Here is a 19,731-nt window from a genome sequence, read left to right as displayed (position 1 = left end):
TTGAGTGATACAAGCAGGAGATAGTGTATTTAGTCACTTGGCAAAAGCGCTTCCATTCCCAGGTCTTACTTGCACCAATTTTGACCACCAGTTTGCAAATTACTTACTTCATACAATGGTTGGTAATACACTGCATCTACAAAATATGATTATGGACAAAATAAATTAAAACTTTTTGAACTAATTAAATTTTTTGAACTACAGTAACAATTCCCAAAATAACATGACAAACTAAAATGTGATACTATACATGCATCAGATAAAAGACTCACAGGCTCCTTTGGGCTGGGAACTAATCTCAGCTGTTTCAAAGAACCTTGCTACCCAAGATACAGGTTATAGGTTGGACCTGATGATCTCTGAGGTCTTTTCCAATCTGGTTGATTCTGTGATTCTGTGAAGACAGCTCAAAATACCTCCTCTTCACAACACAAAAAGAAGACTAGCTTTTCTTTGCTCAGATTCAGGACAGATAAATGTTGCAAGATGCATAAATTCAGGATTATAATAAAGGAATATATACTTCTTCACTGATGGGGTATTACACTTATTCTCTGATTTCTTCTTTTACCCTTAATCTGAGCTTGGCATGAAGTAAAAGCTGCATGAAGAGCTTGCTCTCAATGAACAGTCAATTACTTTAAATAGTGTTGTCAGTTACTTTAAGCAGTGTTATAAACACCAAAATTATTGACAAGAAGAAGATTCAATTAAACTATCTTGATGATAAAGAGAAACTCTCTCTACTTCAATCTAACTTCCTTGTCATTTGCTTAGTGTTCAAAAACGAAGAAAAAACTAGAGGGAGAAGCAGGTGTTTATACTTGTAAAGACAAAAAATACAAAAGGACTCAAGTTAACTATTCTGCTATATGACACGGTACAATTAAAATGAATGCTCAGAATGTCAGGCAGGTATTTCCAGGAAGGGAAACATCCTGAGAGAGAAGAACATCACTTTCTGTCTTGACCTGTCAGAAGCAATATTTCTAAAATTGAACCAAGAGTTTGTGACACAAAAGGCACACTTCGCAGTCTATGACTATGAGCTGCATCATCATCTACTATCATCTATCATAAAAGAACAGAGGAGCAACCTGACTGTAGCCTGAGCTACAGCTTGTATTTTACTCACGCTAAAAAAAAAATGTCAGGAAGAAACAGAACATTATGTACAGAAGCTTACTGACTTTTGAAGAGGGTGGTAGAGAATAATTCAGATTCATAATGGGAAATATATGCCTAATTGGAAACATAACCAAGAACACGGTTATCACAAAGAGAAGGTAGTCCTCCGGGATACAAGACAATCATGCGGCAGGAATTTCGCTCCATGCTGCATTTAGCACTGCAATTTAATTCCTGTGGGTACCAATGGTGAGATTGCTTTTGAACAAGCTTATGCAACTAAACCTCCCGAGGTGGCTTAATGACTCTGCACTAGCACCAAAATAAAGTATTTTTCCATCAAAGAAAGAATGACTGATTCTTAGTAACAAGCAAAAGTGTTTGCTACTGGGAGGAAAAAAAAAAAAGCAGCCAAATTCTGACAGGACTTTTGAAATTATGCTTTGAGTTCTGCCCACCCCATCCTCTTTGAAATGCATCTCAGCCACAAATCAAATCAATTACTCAGTGTTTGCAGAATGTATGTTAGCTACACTTGCGTTATGCCTAACAGCACAAATGACACCGAACCTCAGTTTGTTTTCTCAGTTCTCTTTCATCCTCAAGGACAGGATGAAAGAAGTATAAAAGATAACCTGGATTAATACATCAGCAGCTAATTATTTCTACTGTTAGATGTATACTTCATGAGCCAACAATGTGCCCTTGTGACAAAGAAGGGTAATGGTATCCTGGGCTTCATTAGGAGTGGTCTTGCTAGCAGAGTGAGGCAGGTGATCCTTCTCCTCTCCTCAGCACTGATAAGGCCAAACCTGGAGCACTGTGTCCAGTTCGGGGCTCCCCAGTACAAAAGAGATACGGACATACTGAAGATTCCAGCAAAGGGCCATGAAGATAATAAAGGGACTGGAGCATCACTCCCAAAGAAAGACTGAGAGAATTGGGACTCTGCAGCCTGCAGAAGGCTCAGGGGATCTCATCAATGTACATGAATACATAAAAAAATATACAAAGATGATGGAGCCAAGCTCTTTTCAGCAGTGCTCCATGAAACACAAACTGAAACACAGGGGTGTCATTCTGAAGATCTGGAACAGTTTTTTTGCTGAGGGCAACTGAGCACTAGCACAGGTTTCCCAGAGAAGTTGTGAGAGCTCACATGACACCATTTGGCAACTGGCTGTAGGTGGCCCTGGGTGAGCAGGGAGGTTAGACTAGATGACCTCTACAGGTCCCTTCCAACCTCAACTACTCTATTAAAATATGAACCTAAATATTAAGTGATCATTAAGTGGTTCCAGATTAGCATACATTTAAAAGCAGGATTGCACAGCTGATCCACAGACTGAAGGGGTCATTGACAAAAGGACACAGAATTGTCAAAATGCCTCCTGCGTTGCTCAGTAAGGCGGGGCAAAAGTACACTGCCTGTATAGCCATCAGTAAGGTCATCTGTCTGAAGAAAAACGATGTGAAATACATTTACTTGGGTGGGGGCAATTAGTACATCACCAATAGCAAATTTGTAGGATCACAATGGATATTTTGCTGAGTATAACCTTCATGCTACACTCAGGCCAAATGAATGGATGAAAATTCTCAAAACATAAACATCCCCATAATATGATAAAATACTCATAGCATTAATACTTTCATCACTGAAAAAGACTGTGCAGGATTTTACCTAGTTCTGGAATGTGCTTCCCATGCCAGAATGAAGTATTGCAGAGTCAGAACAGTAGGGATTGGAAGGGACCTCTGGGGGTTGTCTATTCAAACTTCCCTGCCAAAGCAGGCGCATCTAGAGCAGGTTGCCCAGGATTGTTTCTAGGCAGGTTTTGAAGGTCTCCAGAGAAGGAGACTGTACAACCTCTCTGGACAGTCTGTTCTAGTGCTCCATCACCCTCAAAGGAAAGTTATTCCTTATGTTTAGGTGGAACTTACTGTGTTGTAGTTTGTGCCTGTTACCCCTTGTCCTATCACTAGGCACCACTGAAAAGAGGGGAGCTCCATCCTCTTGACACTCAACATTCAAGTATCTGTAAGCATTGAGAAGGTCCCCTCTCAGTCTTCTCCAGGTTAAACAGCCCCAGGTCTCTCAACCTCTCCTTGTAAGAGTGACGCTTCAGTGCCCTCACCATCTTTGTAGCCCTCTCTTAGGCTCTCTCCAGTAGTTCCCTGTCCAGAACTGGACAGAATACTCCAGATGTGGCCTCATTGGGGCAGAGTAGGAGAAGCTCACTTGATCTGCTGGCTGTACTTTTCTTAATGCAATCCAGAATACCACTGGCCTACTTGACCATGAGGGCACACTGCTGGCTTGTGGTTAACATGACCACCAGGACTCCCAGGTCTTCTCAGTGGAATTGCTTTCCAGCAGGTCAGCTCCTAAGCTGGAGTTACATGGGATTATTCCTCCCCAGGTGCAGGCCTCCACACCTGCCCTTGATGAATTTTATTGGGTTCCCCTCCACCAACTCTCCAGGTCTTGCTGAATGGAAGCACAGCCTTCTGGTATGCAGCAGATAATTCAGAAAATGACAGCCCCATAATTTTAAGGACTAAAACATATTAAGAGTCCCAATGAAAGCTGTCAAAATGCAACCTCTCATCTGCAACGAAACCAAATCTAAGCATTTACTTAACAGAAAGTTGGTAATAAAAGACAGACAAGTCTGCCTTCAGTTTTGCAGACAAATATTCAAAATGATCCAAGTACCAAAAGTTCAAAACAAATCCAGATAAATGTAGCAGTTAGGCTATTCACTGTCTTTTACTTGCTTTAAAGACTTGCAAGGATAATTAGGCACCTAAATGGGATAAAACCTTGGGGGATTTTGTTCAGGTTGTTTTGTTCTCTAAGCAGAGATTTATTATTGAACTGTGCCCCCCACCAAAGGTTAGGGGCACAACTTTTGGACTCGATACGAGAATTAAAATTTTGAGATTTCCTCTGTTAAGTTCCCTTGAAGATCTCTGAAAAAGTTATCCACAATTTTTACTGCAGTCAGGGTCTGATAAGCGCAGTATGATATAGGACATTCCAAAGCTTCTCCAACACAAGCATGGCAAAAGAAAGAATTTCAATTGCTCTTGTAATGAAATCCTGCTCTTTCTGAAGACAACGTAATTTCCTTGTCCAAAGGAAACAGCAATGAAATGTATTCCTTCCTTTAAAAGATGGCCATCTGCAACAGTTTTTCATACTGATCTCCAAGAATCTAACTTAGACATGTTCTTTATCTGTCAGAGATATAAACACAACTTAATCTTATTAGGAGAAAGCAGGGTTTTGAAACTTATTTCAAAGAATCTTGATAACCTCGAATTAAGTAAGGCAGAAATATCTGCCAGTTGTGGCCTCAAGTTGATAGGTTTTTTTGTAAGATCTTGCTTGTTTCCCTTAACCTCTCTGCCAGCATAATCTCCTCCTCATTTGTGCTGAAAAGAAACACTGTTCTGGAAGGACTTTTTGTCTGCTTCCTGTGTTTACTACAGAAAAATGAAAGAGGACAGCTAGAGAAATGGATATGTATGACAGAATGTAAATTATTCTATCAACAGTAGTTTTCCTAGAGTTCAATTTATAGCAGTGTCTATCACATAGATGTCATAAACCCCTTTCAAATCAGTGTATTGGAACTCGGGGAAAAAAACCCAAAACCATACAGAGTTGAGTTTTCTTAAACAGTACTTACACCAAGAGCAGCTTGGTAGTTAACTTCTGATGGGAAGGTAAATGAAGGTCCTGTTGTGACTGGGCTACTAGGGGGTGGAGTCACAATCAGTCCTGTAGTACCAATATGAACCTGTCAAAGTCAAAAACAAAATCGGAGGGTCACTTCTGAGTAGTTTAATAAGAGCTGGTTTTAACACAGCTGTATGCTTCATGGTCAAAATCACTGCTACTAGCTCATGTAAAGTGACACCAACACTTCTTAGTCTCCATTACTATCTCTTGTCCCAAAACTTAATCTCTATGTGAAACAGACAATTGTTCACAAATGACTGTAGCTTGCAACTAAAATCTTTGAAGAAACAGGAGATTAACAAATAAATAAAGCCAAATAAATGTTTCTACTTATCACAACCAAGTTAGTATCATAGATTTCTGAAATGAATATAATTTTCAAGTTGCATTCACCTTTATTTGCATGTGCTTTATTAATATCCAATATTATATTCAATTTAGGGAAAAAAACCAATAAATTAAATCACTTCAGCTTCTGGTTTCCACAGTTTAGCAAAAATCTTTGAGGTAAGAAATTAACAGCTGCGAAAAAAAATAATATTAGCTTACAATACCAAAAATATTTGCTATCACTGCATAGAATGCTTTCCTTAAATGCTCTGATCTTGGAAAATAAACATTATGGAAGTACATATTAATATTAGTTACACATAATTAGTAATTTGAAATAAGTAATCTGACATGATCAGAGACCTTTATAATTATTTTAAAAATTGCATACATCATTTATATTCAATTTCATGTAAATACCTGAGAAGGGGCACTACAGGATAGTCCTGTCAGCTCGCTTATGCGGGCTGCTGCAGTTGGGTTGCTGGAGCTGATGAGGACAGGAGGACTAATTTCCATTGAATGGCGATTCTGAGAAGACTGTGAAGACTTGTTGGACATAGTGAGGGAGGTAAAAGAATGCCGTTTTTTGGTGTTTTTCTTAGTGTCAGTGTGCTTCTGGGTTGAATTGTTGTGGGCTGCCCCAGAGGTACCTTCTCCAGAGTCAGCAGCAGAACCTGAGGGCTTATCCAATTCTATCAGCTGTTTGGCTGCTGTGTTAAACTACAAAAGACAGTCAGACATTATTTATTTATTCATAAAAACCAGCTGAATATAACAACTAAAAAAAAACAACTATTTTCCTGTTTTTCATAATAGAAGTTAAACCATGCAATTTAAAATTGCTACATATTGACCTACTGTGCAAATTAGTCATTACAGAATCACAAGTTTTTCATTGAAAACTCAGCACTTATTTTGGGCTGGTGTGGACTATGCATCAGAGGTAAAATTTCAATCAAGAAAGCACATTGTGCTCTTGCCCAAACATGGATTAACTCAGCAATATCTGCTGCCTATGTTATCTATAAGTCAAACTAAATCACAGTTGTCTTTGATCTTGTCATCTAAAAATATCCGTGTTACAAAATTTCTTTAATGCTAATTTCATTTTAAGCCTTGTTTTGTTTGTATGACATAAGCCTACACCTTTGCATGTGGGCTCCTGAAAACATTCCTTCTAGTATCCCTTGGTATTTTATCGAATGAGAGCAATTATTGAACTTACAGTAATTTAATTTTCCTTCCTGATCACACTGGGCACGGATCATATGGACAAAATAATTTTGTACCCCTTGTATAGCACAGAAAACATAGGCATATAGCTTTTTCCAACTAACTTGCAAGTTCATTATTTAGATACATTTTAAATTTATTTTTTAGATTCTAAGTTTATTTCTTAGATTTTAAATTCAGAGAGAACATAGTATTAACAGAACAGTGAAAACAAGGTTATTTTATCACAGAACACAGATGTGAAGTTGCATGCATTCTCCAGTGAAACGGCTAGCAACCATTCAAGGTCACCATGGGAATGCTGTGAGGTGTTTCAATACAGCATTCCTTTCTGCAACAAATGCCTCTTTATCTGTTCCCACATTTTCCATGCCAGTTGTTTTTTCTGAACAGATGTATTTGAAAAAAAAGCTTTTTTACCTCACTCTTATATTCACATTTGCTTGTTTTTCCCATTTGACAAAATCTTTGCTGTAAGAGGCAGCCTGAAATCCAATTCTGCTTCACACCAAACCCCAGGGAACAGAACGACTTCCCAAACGGGGCAAGACAGAGAAGTATGTTTGCACCTCATCTCAGTCCTGCAGCAGGAGGGTAGCAGATACATTTCTCCTCCTGCTTGCAGCTGTCTGCAGACCTTAGCAAGCAGACTATCACGCAAGACCTGTTTCAAGGTATTTTGTAGTGGTGCACTTATTTTACAAATTAATTCAGGCATTCCTTCTCAGAGGTAGGTAATTAAAGTTCAAATATAACTTTCTGAAATTAAGTGAAAACACCATCTTCTCCCTGAAGCAATCTTTCTAGTTACATTCGGGCAAAACTTATTTACGTAATTTTACTACATCCCCGTACAGCAAGGAGTTATTTTTCCATACTACCAACACTAGTCAAATTCCAATTTCTAGACAACAGCTCACTTTCACATATAACGGAAAGCGGGGAGCACAGTATAAGTGAAACCAAGACAACACATACTGTCCTTATCCGACATGTCTGGTTGTGGCAGTTTAGGCTGGGTGCCTCCTGTTGCTGCCACATAAATTGCACCTCTGGTGTCCCGGGTGCCCACCCAATAGGGGTGGACACAGGAAACGGCAAATTTCTACCCATAAATCCTGCCCCCTATCAATCCATCTGCAAAGTCATTCTCTTTCTCTTTCTCCTCTCTCTGCTCCCGTGGGAGATGCTCTCTCTTATCGGGTAATGCCGGGGGAGTATCTCAAGGCCACTTAGGCCTGTCTAGGCCTAATGCCAGGAGGAGAATGGAGGGGGGGACAGCCTCAGACCTGGCCAGCCTGAGACTTGCCTAGCAGCGGGAGGGGGAAGAAAGAGCCCTGGGGGTTTGGGTATACCCTCAGGCGGAGGAGGGAAGGATTGGGAAGCCTTTGGGTATTGTGTAAGGGGCTCTGTATGCTTTGGGATATTCTTGGCACCATGCTTTGTAGTTCTCTGTAGCTTCACCAATTGCTTTTCCATTTAAACTTTCCATCACTCTCCAATCCGTTTGTGTGAGTGTCATTCTTTTGTCCCTCCCGGGGCAAGAGAGGATCTGTCTGGCCTCAAACCAGCACACTGGTTTTGCTAAAAATCAACCTGGAAGATAGGTAACAGCTTAGAAACCTAAATTCAGCTTTGCAATTAAGGTTTCAGAATAAATATATTTTGTCCAGAGCAGATGAAGAATCATTTCACAAATCTTGACTAGATCACAATCATGTGCAAAGCTGCATTCATATTCATTTCTAAAACAAATGAAATAGGTCAGTACCGCAGTTTTTCAGACCACAATTTTTTACTCAAAATCAACAATTCTACTCAATGTGGCTCAATAAACAACATTTAGTCAGGCAAACCAGTGAAAAAATAGACAGAAGTTTCCATGAAAGATTCTATGTTATTCTTCTGAATATTATTGCAAAGGTCAGATTTTTTTTCCCCCAAGCATGTTAAATTAAATCACATCACTAACAGTGACAAAGAACAGTGTAGATAGTACAGTGTTAAAAATATTCTAGCAATTCACCCTAAAATCTAATCCAAAGTGTATAGAGACATTAAAAAATAATTATGTTTTGAAACAGTCTTGTTTGGTACAAGAAGAGATGCTAATAAAAAACCCCAACCTGACACACTGGGTACATAAAATCTTATGATACCCTTGATTAAAACGTCCTGTCAACTGATGGATGTAGTCATATAAAAAGAGAATTTAGAATTCTACTACAGTAAACGGTTTCCATCTACATTTCTGTAAGATTGTTCATAAAGAAAGCTAGAGCAGCTGGATTACAACAAAAGTGTTTCCCAATTCTTCATGTTAACTTGGGAGAAAAAATAAAAATAAAAAAAAAAAGGCTGACATTATTTTCTACTGACATTTTGATTGAAAAGTGATTATTTTCCCTAATTTTTCCTTTTTGGATGTTCATATTTTTTCAGTTGTTCTGTACAAATAACCTGTAAAAATTTAAATACTTTGCACATTTGGAGCATGTTTACAAAATGTTAAACCACATCAAAATGTCAAGTTTGAGGTCTAAGAAATGTATATTGTAACCAGAACTGTATTCTACATCAAAAATTTTTAATAACATCTCTTTAGTTCTAATTAACTTTCTTTTTTGGAACAGAGATAAACATAAGTGTTATGAACTTAAATACACAATTTCTAGACTGGCTACATTTTATCACTGTGCAAGAACCTGGCTGACCTGCTTTTAAAGCAACACACTGAAATTCCATCAGTGCAAAGTCTCATAATTTAGATGTGTTAAGCAGGACTTACTGTAGCTAAACTAGAGGATTTGTTTGGTTTTAGCACTTTTTAGGAAATGAAATTCTATTTTCTGCAATGTTTGCATTATTTATTTTTCATTTACAGACAGAAGTAATTATTTCACAGTGCTATGTGTCTATAAATAAAGAGTTAATGTTTTGTTAGCCAGTTACCTATAAAAACTATAGTTTAAAACTGATAGGTATTAAAACGTATCTCAAAATGTTTTGTCTTAGGTTTTATTATTACCACAAATTTAATAAGTGAAAGCCATACAAAAGAATAGAGCAGACTAGCAAACATTTAATCATAAAATGTTCTTCCAGGTGAGAAGTTTTCCTCAAATATAATCAGGTTTTCATGGCCTTCAATATATCTAAAGTTTTATTCTTTATCCTCACTGGTTAAGAAATACAGCAAATCCTAGGACTATACTACAGAATAAACATCACAGCACAGACTACACTCATTTTATGTTAATGACTTCCAGAAAATCTCCAGCAAATGCAGCTACTAATGCACATTTTAAAAGTATGTGTATTAACACACATAAGGCAAAGATATTTCTGTCATTATAACAAAAATAGACAATGATTACAGGATTCAGAAGTAACTAAAAATGTCATGTATGAAATACATTAAAAATAGTAATTACTCCTCATCTTTGATGTCTTCAATAATACCATGGGTAAGAATGGTTTGATATATCATTGTATCAACTGTCTGTATATTTTTCAGAACAATATAGAAACGTTTATCTCAGAAAAGAGGTGTTTCAAAATTCAAGTTGATACTTTCCTGCACCTCTCACTGCTCTTCACCACATAATGCTTCAGTACAGTACATACTGAGAAAAAAACCCCATCTGTCTGATCTGAAGTATCTCTTTGGGTATTATTTCTTGTTCTAGATTTCCCATATCATTTTAGTGGGGATTCTTCCATCTACATAGAAAAATCAGCACATAAATATTTTGTCTTTAAAAATAATAAATACTATGTTGGTTGAACACAGTTGTTATAAAAAAAAATAAAATTCCATCTCATCAGGGCATTCAGGAACTGAATTAATAAAACCTGACTTGATCTTTAGCATGGTTATGCATTTCTTCTAGGACTTGAGGTACATATTTCTCATTCCATAGGTAATGTGAAAATACTTTTCATCATTCTGACTCATTTAAAGAAAATTTCGTCACTGCAAGAAGTGTTGTCTTACAAAGTATCCATAGCATCTGTATCTTTCTGCAAAGCAAACTTGGAACATTGTTGCAGCTCTACACGCTGTTCTTAATCACCTAGGTCTTTCTATAAAGAAGATAGAGCTTTCAACTCTTAAACTTTAAAATGTTGAAGAAAAGTTTCTCAAGTGCTACTTCTCTCTGTAAATTGTCGTATCATATATGAGAAATACAAAAAAGATACAGAAGTTTTATATAAGGGTCTGCTGGATGCGAAAGTCAATGCTTTAGCTGCTTAACAACAGCCTCTGTTTCTGTTCTTTGACTTTCTAATTGTGCTAATTTGGTTTTGAGAGGCAGGTATCAGAACCGGTGCAAAGCTACCTATTTCTTTGATTTACTGACTGCTTTCATTCTATGGTCGTGTGGTTTGTGATTGATTGCATGACACCAGTATTAACAGAAAAACACAGTGACTGCCTCCAAGTACTATCATTCCAATTCCATTCATTGAAAATGGGTATTAAATAGCTGGATAAAAATCACTGGTTCAGCTGCTGAGGGCATTAATGTTTCCAAACTAAGCACACAGATCTTATATTATTTTAGGTCTAAGACTATTTGTATCTCTGGTTATTTTAGGTCCAAGATTATTTATATCTCAGTTTATCACCACTACTATTATTTCTCCTTCTAGAAAATTCAATACACAGTAGGCATAACCTCACAGAGGGTCAAACTTTACTCACCTCCACATATGAAATTGGAAAGATTCCTATCTTGTCAGCCAGCATTCCTTCTGCCCAGTTTTCGTCCACACGGCGAATTACAGTCAGAACATCATCCTGTGTGAACACGCAGCAATTATGTCTCCCAGCTCTAATTAAACTTCTAATTTAATTTCTCTCCATAAGACATAGGCAATCAGAAATGGCAGTACATGGACAAGAACCGCAGCAGAGAGGGCCCTCTGTAACACGAACATGCTGCTTTAGAGGTTGCAGCTGCTTCAAACTATTCCTTTTCCTATTCGGTCAGAGTCCAGCTAACAGCCCACAACTAATCTCAGCCATCTGACTTTGTCCTTAGTGCCAGACATCTCACCATGTTCAGTCCACGGCATTCATCAGCCCCCCTTTCAGTTCTTGGCATTAATCATCAGAACTGCAACCCTTTTCTGTCTCAACTGACCCATTACCTAATTTTCCCTAGATGCTGCTCTTCTACTTTAATACTCAAGAACTCTGGTAAGTGATATGATTTCTTTTACATGTACATGGAGCATTTGGATAAGAGATGGTTTTGAGAATGCTATATAAAAAAGGACTTATGTGCACATTAAACATTGCTCTGAGATATGTAATTGTTTCATATGCAGGTTAAAATACTTGGAAACATATGTTTACTCAAGCAAGATTAAAGATTAAAAAGAAAAAAAACCCAAACCAAACAAAGAAAAAAATAAAAAAAACCCACCAACCCCCCCCCACAATTTGCCAACAAGTTAATGCCAGTGATCCTTAACAGTATTGCCGTTCTGTATTGTAATAACCATTGTCCATCCAAAAATTGGTATCTTCTCTTTCTAGAATTTTAGCCATCCTTTTAATAGGTAAGAGTAGAAAAGCGATTAGCTTACATTTGGACTTGCAACATTTTTCTGCAATTTGATAACCTGAAGAATCAGAAACTGAAAAAAGGAACAGCTATAATTCCAGTTGAACCTCTGTATCATTATGTGCCTTGCAAGACAGAAAATTAATTACAATGGAAATAATATAAGAACAAAGGTCGTATTTTCTAAAGGGCATTTAGTAATACTATAGAATTACAAAGTTGAGCAGTACTTTGTGTTTTGCATCTAGTATCCTAAAAGTGCTGCTTACTAAATGCAAAGCTGAAAGTAGTACCAACTTCAACAATTTAAAATGAGTGTTTCTTGAGAAGATGGGAGCACTTTTAATTTGTAGCATCACTTATTTCTCATAAATTATGAGCATTACTACTTGCAATTATGAAAAATTGCATTCCAAAAATAAAACCTCAGAGAAATCATACGCAATTTAGGAAGAGAAGGAAGACAAAACTAATCAACACAGGGGAAACACCTGCAGAATAATTTGCCCTTATCATACTTGCACAGCTTCATGAAAAAAATGCAAATGACTATGGAACCGTATTATTACTTTTTACCCAAGTGAATGAAATTGATAGAGGAAAATAATAATTTTATTCTTTATTTACCTTTGAGAATGGTAAACAGTCTTTATCTGCTTCCTTGTCTTTTACTTCGAAGTCATAAAGTGCTTTGCACTGAGGTGGAGGTTGAGGTAAAGGTTTAATAATCTGAACAAAATTTGTAGGAAAAAAGCCATGGATGCCATTGACTTCTCCATGATACCAATTTTCATCCACCTGTCGACGCAAAATGATGATGTCTCCTTTACTGAATTTAAGATCTCCAGGTTCTTTTCCTTCGTAGTTATACAATGCTTTGGCACATGGTAACTGAGGTACACCCTAAAGAAGAAGCGGGGGGGGGGGAAAGAAAGGCACCAGAATTAGATGAGTATTGTTAAATAGAATTTGTATTACATTCTTTGGGAGATATTAAGAATAAAAATGCATAAAATTGCAAAGTAAATTTATACATATTATTTTATTGCAGTGATTCTACTGATTTTACCCAAACATGTATGAAGAGCTTCAATTCTAGAGAGTCTTAACATTCCCCTAAATCTTATTATGATTTTTGATAATGCTAAAATTTTGCTAGACACAAGAGAGGCAAAAAAATGTAAATCATTATCCCTCATGTACTAATTCACTAAGCTTAAACATTAAAAAAAAAATCCAAACTGGAAAGTATCCTGACCGCTTGAGAGATCTAACAGGAAAACGCTGCAAGAAAGTAAAGAACTAAAATAATAGATTTCCTGCAAGACCTTTAATTGAAGGCATGATGTCTGTCTGTCTTTTTTTATTTATTTTCACTTCATTTCACAGGCATGTAATGCTAAGAAGAGGACATAAGAGAGCTGTTTTGCGCTTGAAAAACAAATCTTACTTTATTAAAGGTGAGAAATCCTCTTAACTAATTTATTTAAAAAAAACAGCTAAAAAGATTTACTGGGGAAAAAAATCTGTTGAAGGTGAGTATCCTTGAATTTTCTTTATGTGATTCCTCCATAACATCTGAAAACTATAGGTGCTGCTCTTGAATGCATGTCAGAAGGATTACAACGTAACACCATGTCACCCTCCCTTACATGCACTGCAGGTGCATTATTTCAAGAGGTACACAGACAGTGCAAGGAAATTTGCAGAAGGAATACAGGAACATCACAGTTTTTTCTATTGCACTTGGGGTGAGTACTAAAACTGCTATATTAGCAGGATCCATGCAATTCACAAAACCTGGTGATATTCAGACTGAAATGAACACTTTTTCTTTATGACCACATTTAACTGCAATCAGTGCAGAATATAAATATCACTATCATACTCTGTACAAATCTGGATAAGGAAAAAGACATCAGCTGGAGAATCTGTGGGTTACAGCTGACTAAGGGGAAATTCATTGGCCACAATAAAAAATATTTTATGTATTTTTTAGCCTTATGTGCTCTCTGCAGAATAAACAGACACAATGAAGAAGCAGTCAGTGTAGATGTTAGTAAGGACAAGTGCAGAGACAGAACTTGTGGGGAGAGTGGGCATGCTGAAAGCACAAACAAACACATCAACACGAGAGGAAATGCTGCTTGTTTGTCTGTTTCCACCTGAGTAACAAAGAAATCAACCCAAAAAATTACAGCCATTCACTGATTATGAGCCAAAAAATTACTCGGTAAAAAAAGGGCCCCAAGCAATTATGGCTCCTAGACAACATATGCATTTCTCTTGCACTGAAGGGAATAGCTGGATTTCTCCCAGGAATCACCCTGTTGTCGCAGGAGAACACTTTCTATGTCCCCACACTGAGAAAGAACTTTAATACAAGCTGTGTGTAAAAATACAGTTGGGGAGAAAATAATTTTAAAACAAACAAAATCAAAACAAACCAGGAGTGACAGTGCAGCAGAACATGTCCAAAATGATCAGACTTATCAATTAGCCATCATTTAGAACTCAATACCACACTTGTGTAGTTTATCACAAAGCCCCCCATGAACAAATCTTCACTCAAATGCACACACATCTGTTTGTGTTTTACAGGACATTGAATTTCTGCAAAGCTTGTTTCCCACGTTAAATAAAAATGGTTCAAATCCATAATTTCAAACAGAACAAAGTTCAACAAAACACGCACTTAGTTCTCAGTCAGACTGCCAGGGATTAAGGAGAAATTGTTAAATGACTTGGAAGAGAAGTTTAAGTGAATGCCTTTTCCTTCTGTCCCCTAGGGAGGATGATGTGAGGAGGAGCGGGTGAAATGGGGAGCACTGTTCTCAGGAGTACGGTGTCAAGGGACCTTGAGCACCATCTTCACATTTATACTCCTCTGACCAAACTGGGAGACACAGATCACGGATGGCGCCTTCCGGGCTGTTATGGTTAGCAGCCTTGTGTGGCTTTAGCCCCTCTGGCTGGTCACCAGGAGAGGCTGTAAGGATATGCTGAGCAGGAGTTTACATTTTCTCTGTGTCTTTCACTTGGCTAAACATGAAAGGAAGGCTTTGGAAGAAAAACTCTGCAGACTACCCTTAGGTTTACAGCTGTCATTTACCCTGCCAGCTATTTGAGAAAGTAACACACACAAACTACTCAGACAAAAACCATTTTAGGAAATTAAAATATAAAACTCAGAATGACTGCATGTGAAATAGATTTCTTAAAATTTTATGGTACAATATTTGAACTTCTAATGCTACTACTGACATTCACGTTGTTTACATTAATTCTTAGCTAAGGCTAAAAAATTTACACACATTTCACATGCCAGATTCCTTTAAAGAAAGTAAAATCAGCAATATATGATGATATCAAAACAGTTTAACAAGAATATGAAAAAATGCACATGCATTCATATATATGAGGTTCAAGTCCCTGAGATTTCTTCTCCCAGACAAGATATTTTGTCTTAGAAACCTACATCACTCACTTACAAGTTTTCTCTTTAGATTTATACTTTGCCTTCAGTCACACTATATCAAACTTTTTTTTTAATGGACAATATGCAACCGTCTGCATTTTTCATGAGTTTAAGCCAAGAGAAACTTATGCCTGCACAGAAACATGAGATCTGATTTCCTTTTAAACAGGACTTTCTGTGGCAGAATCCCAAATGTAAATATGCTTACACTGGCATTAACCAGTGCTCATTGTATAACTTAACTGCACTTGGAGAACCAGCATAAGCTAAAGTGGCAAAAAGAGTAAATCATTTCCGAAGAAATAAATGGAAAAGGTACTAGGTCTTCTGTATCTCTGTTTTTTCCCAAGACTCTCCAGCTGCAGTACTGCTGGTTCTCACCTTTCCAAGCAATTGAGGCATTCCCTGTTCTCCAGCTGTGAGACTGTGGTGTGTCTGGTGTTTCCCATGAACCAGTTCAACCTACCCAGAATATCTATGCCTTTTTCACCGGTTGAAGCTTCTCAGACACTAAATGTCTTCAAGAGGTCAGGAAGCCTTCTTTTCACAGAAGTACTGTTTGTGGTAGCAGTAGGACAGCTGGAAAGATTTCCGAAACTGCCAACATGCACAACCAAAGTGCTATCATCCCCCAGAAAAACTGGCTTGGACACCTCAAGTGGTAGTTTTTATGCCTAGCTTTCAAAAACCAGTTCTTTCTCTCTCCAGAGAACATTTTAAAACTAGAAGTTATTATCATGTTGATGCATAAGAGGATCTTTAATGACCATCAGTTATTTCAATTTTCTTATTTTCCTTCACCTATCTTTTTACTTTCTTTCCATGCAGCTCCTAAATCAAACCAAAAGTCAACATTAATAACCAGGACAAACTGAAAAACTATTATGAAAAATTTCAAATTACATGCAACTATAAGTACAGTGAGTCCAGTGCTACAAAGGTGCTTTTATCAATCTAATCTTTTTGTTGTTGTTGCTGGGTTTTGTTTGTTCATTTGTTTTTGTTTATGCCCAAAAGGAGACCCTTATTGTAAGAACATACTTGGTCACCAATAGAAGTTGCCTATAGAAGAACATACTTGGTCACCAATAGAAGGAAAGGTACTTGTTAATATGCTGCAGTCAACTTGTTTGCAAGGCAGATTTAGGCTGAGCTATTCGTGTGTATATTCTCTGGTAGGTACAAGGTATACCTGAGGTTTCTTCTACAGACTCAAACCTTTTGAATGACAATATTGATACTTCAAATCTTTTAGTCCATTCTCTTTGATATTGCTGCCTTAACTCAAAATCTTTCAAATGCATCCTTTTTATTATTTTAATGTGGATTTTTGCTTTCTACCATCCTTTGGCATTTACCAAAGCTGTCTTGTCCTACATGCAAGAACATCCCATTTCACACCTATGTTTTTTCACGTCTCTTTCATCTTGCTGACTCCAATATCTGTTTTAAAGTCTTAATTTAATGCCATCTGATATGTCTAGCTCCATTTTCTTGGTTTCAGCCTCCTTTGTTCTTTCTGTACTGCACTTACATTTTTGTATACATTTTTTGAGACATAGCTTAAGTATACTCATTTCTACTAGTTTCTAATGATATAGTTGTACTAAATCTCATTTTCTCAGCACACAGACAAACATTTCACATAAAACAGTGAAAAAGTGTAGTTGTTTTGAAATGCCATACTCAAATATGGTTAGTCACAGCTTAGTACAGAGCAGAGCTGTGCCTTGAGAGGAAACTAGCTAGCCAGGTTACTGACCTGACTAAAGAGACCAGGTTTTATACCATGACATGGACCTGTTGAAGAAGGGGCACAAACATTATCAGAAGGCTAGAACACCTCTCCTATGACAAAAGGATGAGAGAGCTGGGGTTCAGCCTGAAGAAGAGAAGGCTCTGGGCAGACCTTACAGTAGCCTTTCAATACTTAAAGAGGGCCTACAGGAAAGATGGGAACAGTCTTTTTAGCAGGGCCTGTTGCAACAAGCCAAGGGCTAATGGTTTCAGACTAGAAGAGGATAGATTTAAATCAGACGTCTGGAAGAATTCTTTTATAAGGGTGGGGAAACACTGAAACAGGTTGCCCAGAGAGGTGATAAATGCCCCATCACTGGAAACATTCAAGGGCAAGCCGGAATGGGTTCTGAGCAACCTAATCTAGTTAACGATGTCCCTGCTTATTGCAGGGGAAGTGGACTAGACAATTTTAAAGGTACCTTCCAATCCAAAGCATTCTATGATTCTATAAACTTTGCTCTTGGTAACTTGAAGAACTTCACAGCACAGGCTCAGATATACCCTGTATTTTGTAATATGAGGGCTACTCCTCTCCTCGTGCAAACAGTTTTTACATGTTCTTTTGAGGTAAACTATCAAGGACCTACTTAAAGCAGCCAGTTTATGAAAGCCCTTTTTGCATCTTCTGTCTTAACAGCTTTTAGTAGAAACCATTTAGACATTTTTTCTTGTCTGATGTCAAGAAATAAAGTTGTTTAATGTAAGTATGAGTAACTCTCTCCCACAAAGTTGTTTTGAAATTAAAAGCTGGAATACAGGAGAATGAAAGGAATTTAAAAATGCTGCCTTAAGGCCCAAGCAATCAGACTAATAACATGGAAGGTTAGAAAGGGACATTTACAAGCAAAGCTTTTGAGAGGCAGTTAGCCCAGTCCCTTTCTGTGCAGTACCTGTGTTTTTGAAAGCTTTTTTGCTGTCATCTTTCCTTGGCTATCTGAAAGGCAAAGTTCTCAGCTACTTACCTTTCCAAGGTTTGTTAAGTAAAGACATTTTGAACACTTTCCACTAAACCAAGCTCTCGAAATAACCAAACAAGTAAGTAAAAACTAGGAAAAAGTGGAGAGGAGAAAATAATTCCATCCTGCACACTGCATGTCTCCAAACATTTTTACTGTATGCATTTGACCAGCTAAAGATTGCTTCTTTCCATGGGGGGGTGGGGGAGGCAAAGGCATGAGGAAATTGCTCTGGCACAGGAAAAACTTAGAAGGTAACTTTCAAGATGCAGAAGAAAATTTGGTTTTGTACCCACTGATTTTGAAAAGGAAAGTCAAGGCATAGAAGACAATTTCATTCCAAGTTTTTAAAAGCCTTCTCATTGGTTACTACAAAATTGTTTTGCTTTGAAAAAAAATAGGTAACTGCAAGAATCTGAATAAAACTTTGAAGTGTACACTGTGTAGAGCTAAGTTTACATAAAGTAGTCCTTTTCAAAAGTAACCATTTGCTTTAAAGATCTACTCTTAATAAGCTGTTACACCAACCTCACTGGTCAGTCTGAAAATGCTATTATCCCCCTTGATTTTCTCTTGATATGTTACAACTCACTGACATTTGAAGTCTCCATCAAATTTGATTTTTCTTGTCCCAGTGCCACTGCACAACAATGTGGATCTCCTCATCTCTTTAACCATGTCAAGTTGCACTACAATTTCATTCCATTCCACTTAAACTCTTCTACCAATGCATTCTGTTTTCATGTACTATCACCTACTGCTTCTAAAACCAGAATGCCGCATAATCCGAGAAGAAAAACGCCTACCTATCTTGGCAAGTATACATCTAGAGGAGCAGTAAAATTATGAGACTGGGTAGTGGCACGTTCTAGTCCTACTCCAAACTATCACTAACCCTACTATATACCCCTGAAGAATTCTGGGATCAAGTTGGATAGGAAGAAGAAGAAAAGTTAATTGCAAAAATGTAGTGAGAAAAGAAGTAAAAAACCAAACCAAACCCCACATAGGATAAAGTATCTGAGGGTCAAGAGGCTGCCAAAGACCAGTTAAAAGACTTACATATAATATGTCTTAAGTAGTTTTCTAAGATACATATTTCACTGAAGATCAGAATAGAATACAGAACTATTTGACTGTTCAAAACACCTGATAGATAGTACTGCTGTGTTTAACAAGAAGCTGCCTTTCGCCCAATCACTCAGTAAGGGCTTTTTGTAACTATTTGCTTCTCGTCCAAAATCTGTTACAGGAAGTGTGACAACTTTCTTGTGCCAACACAGAGTCCTAAATATCACTTACTTTTCTTGTCTGCTATATGAACACAAAAGTACAAAACAGTAACTACTGAAGAGAAAAAGAAACAACCACCAAAACCTTTCAAAAACTATCAAAACACAGACCACATCTGAGCTAAATTCTTCCTCTAAATTCATTCTTACCCAGATGCTGTACAACCTTCCCTTTTTACTCTTC

General features: G+C 37.4%; 1 protein-coding gene across 1 annotated transcript in view; it reads right to left on the bottom strand.

Annotated features, from left to right (window-relative positions):
• The window catches only part of SH3RF1 (SH3 domain containing ring finger 1), an 81,125-nt gene that overhangs the window by 19,888 nt on the left and 41,506 nt on the right, over positions 1-19,731 (bottom strand). Inside the window, exons 2-5 of the mRNA XM_054383094.1 lie at positions 12,649-12,924; positions 11,154-11,249; positions 5,630-5,932; positions 4,827-4,937 (exon numbers count right to left, since the gene is read on the bottom strand). Of these exons, the coding sequence (XP_054239069.1) occupies positions 4,827-4,937; positions 5,630-5,932; positions 11,154-11,249; positions 12,649-12,924 (786 nt within the window). The remainder of the gene's footprint in view (positions 1-4,826; positions 4,938-5,629; positions 5,933-11,153; positions 11,250-12,648; positions 12,925-19,731) is intronic.

The sequence above is a fragment of the Indicator indicator genome, chromosome 8 (assembly GCF_027791375.1).
Source record: "Indicator indicator isolate 239-I01 chromosome 8, UM_Iind_1.1, whole genome shotgun sequence".
NCBI lineage: Eukaryota > Metazoa > Chordata > Aves > Piciformes > Indicatoridae > Indicator > Indicator indicator.
Note: the sequence above shows the minus strand (reverse complement) of the source record. Positions and strands in the feature narration are given on the sequence as shown.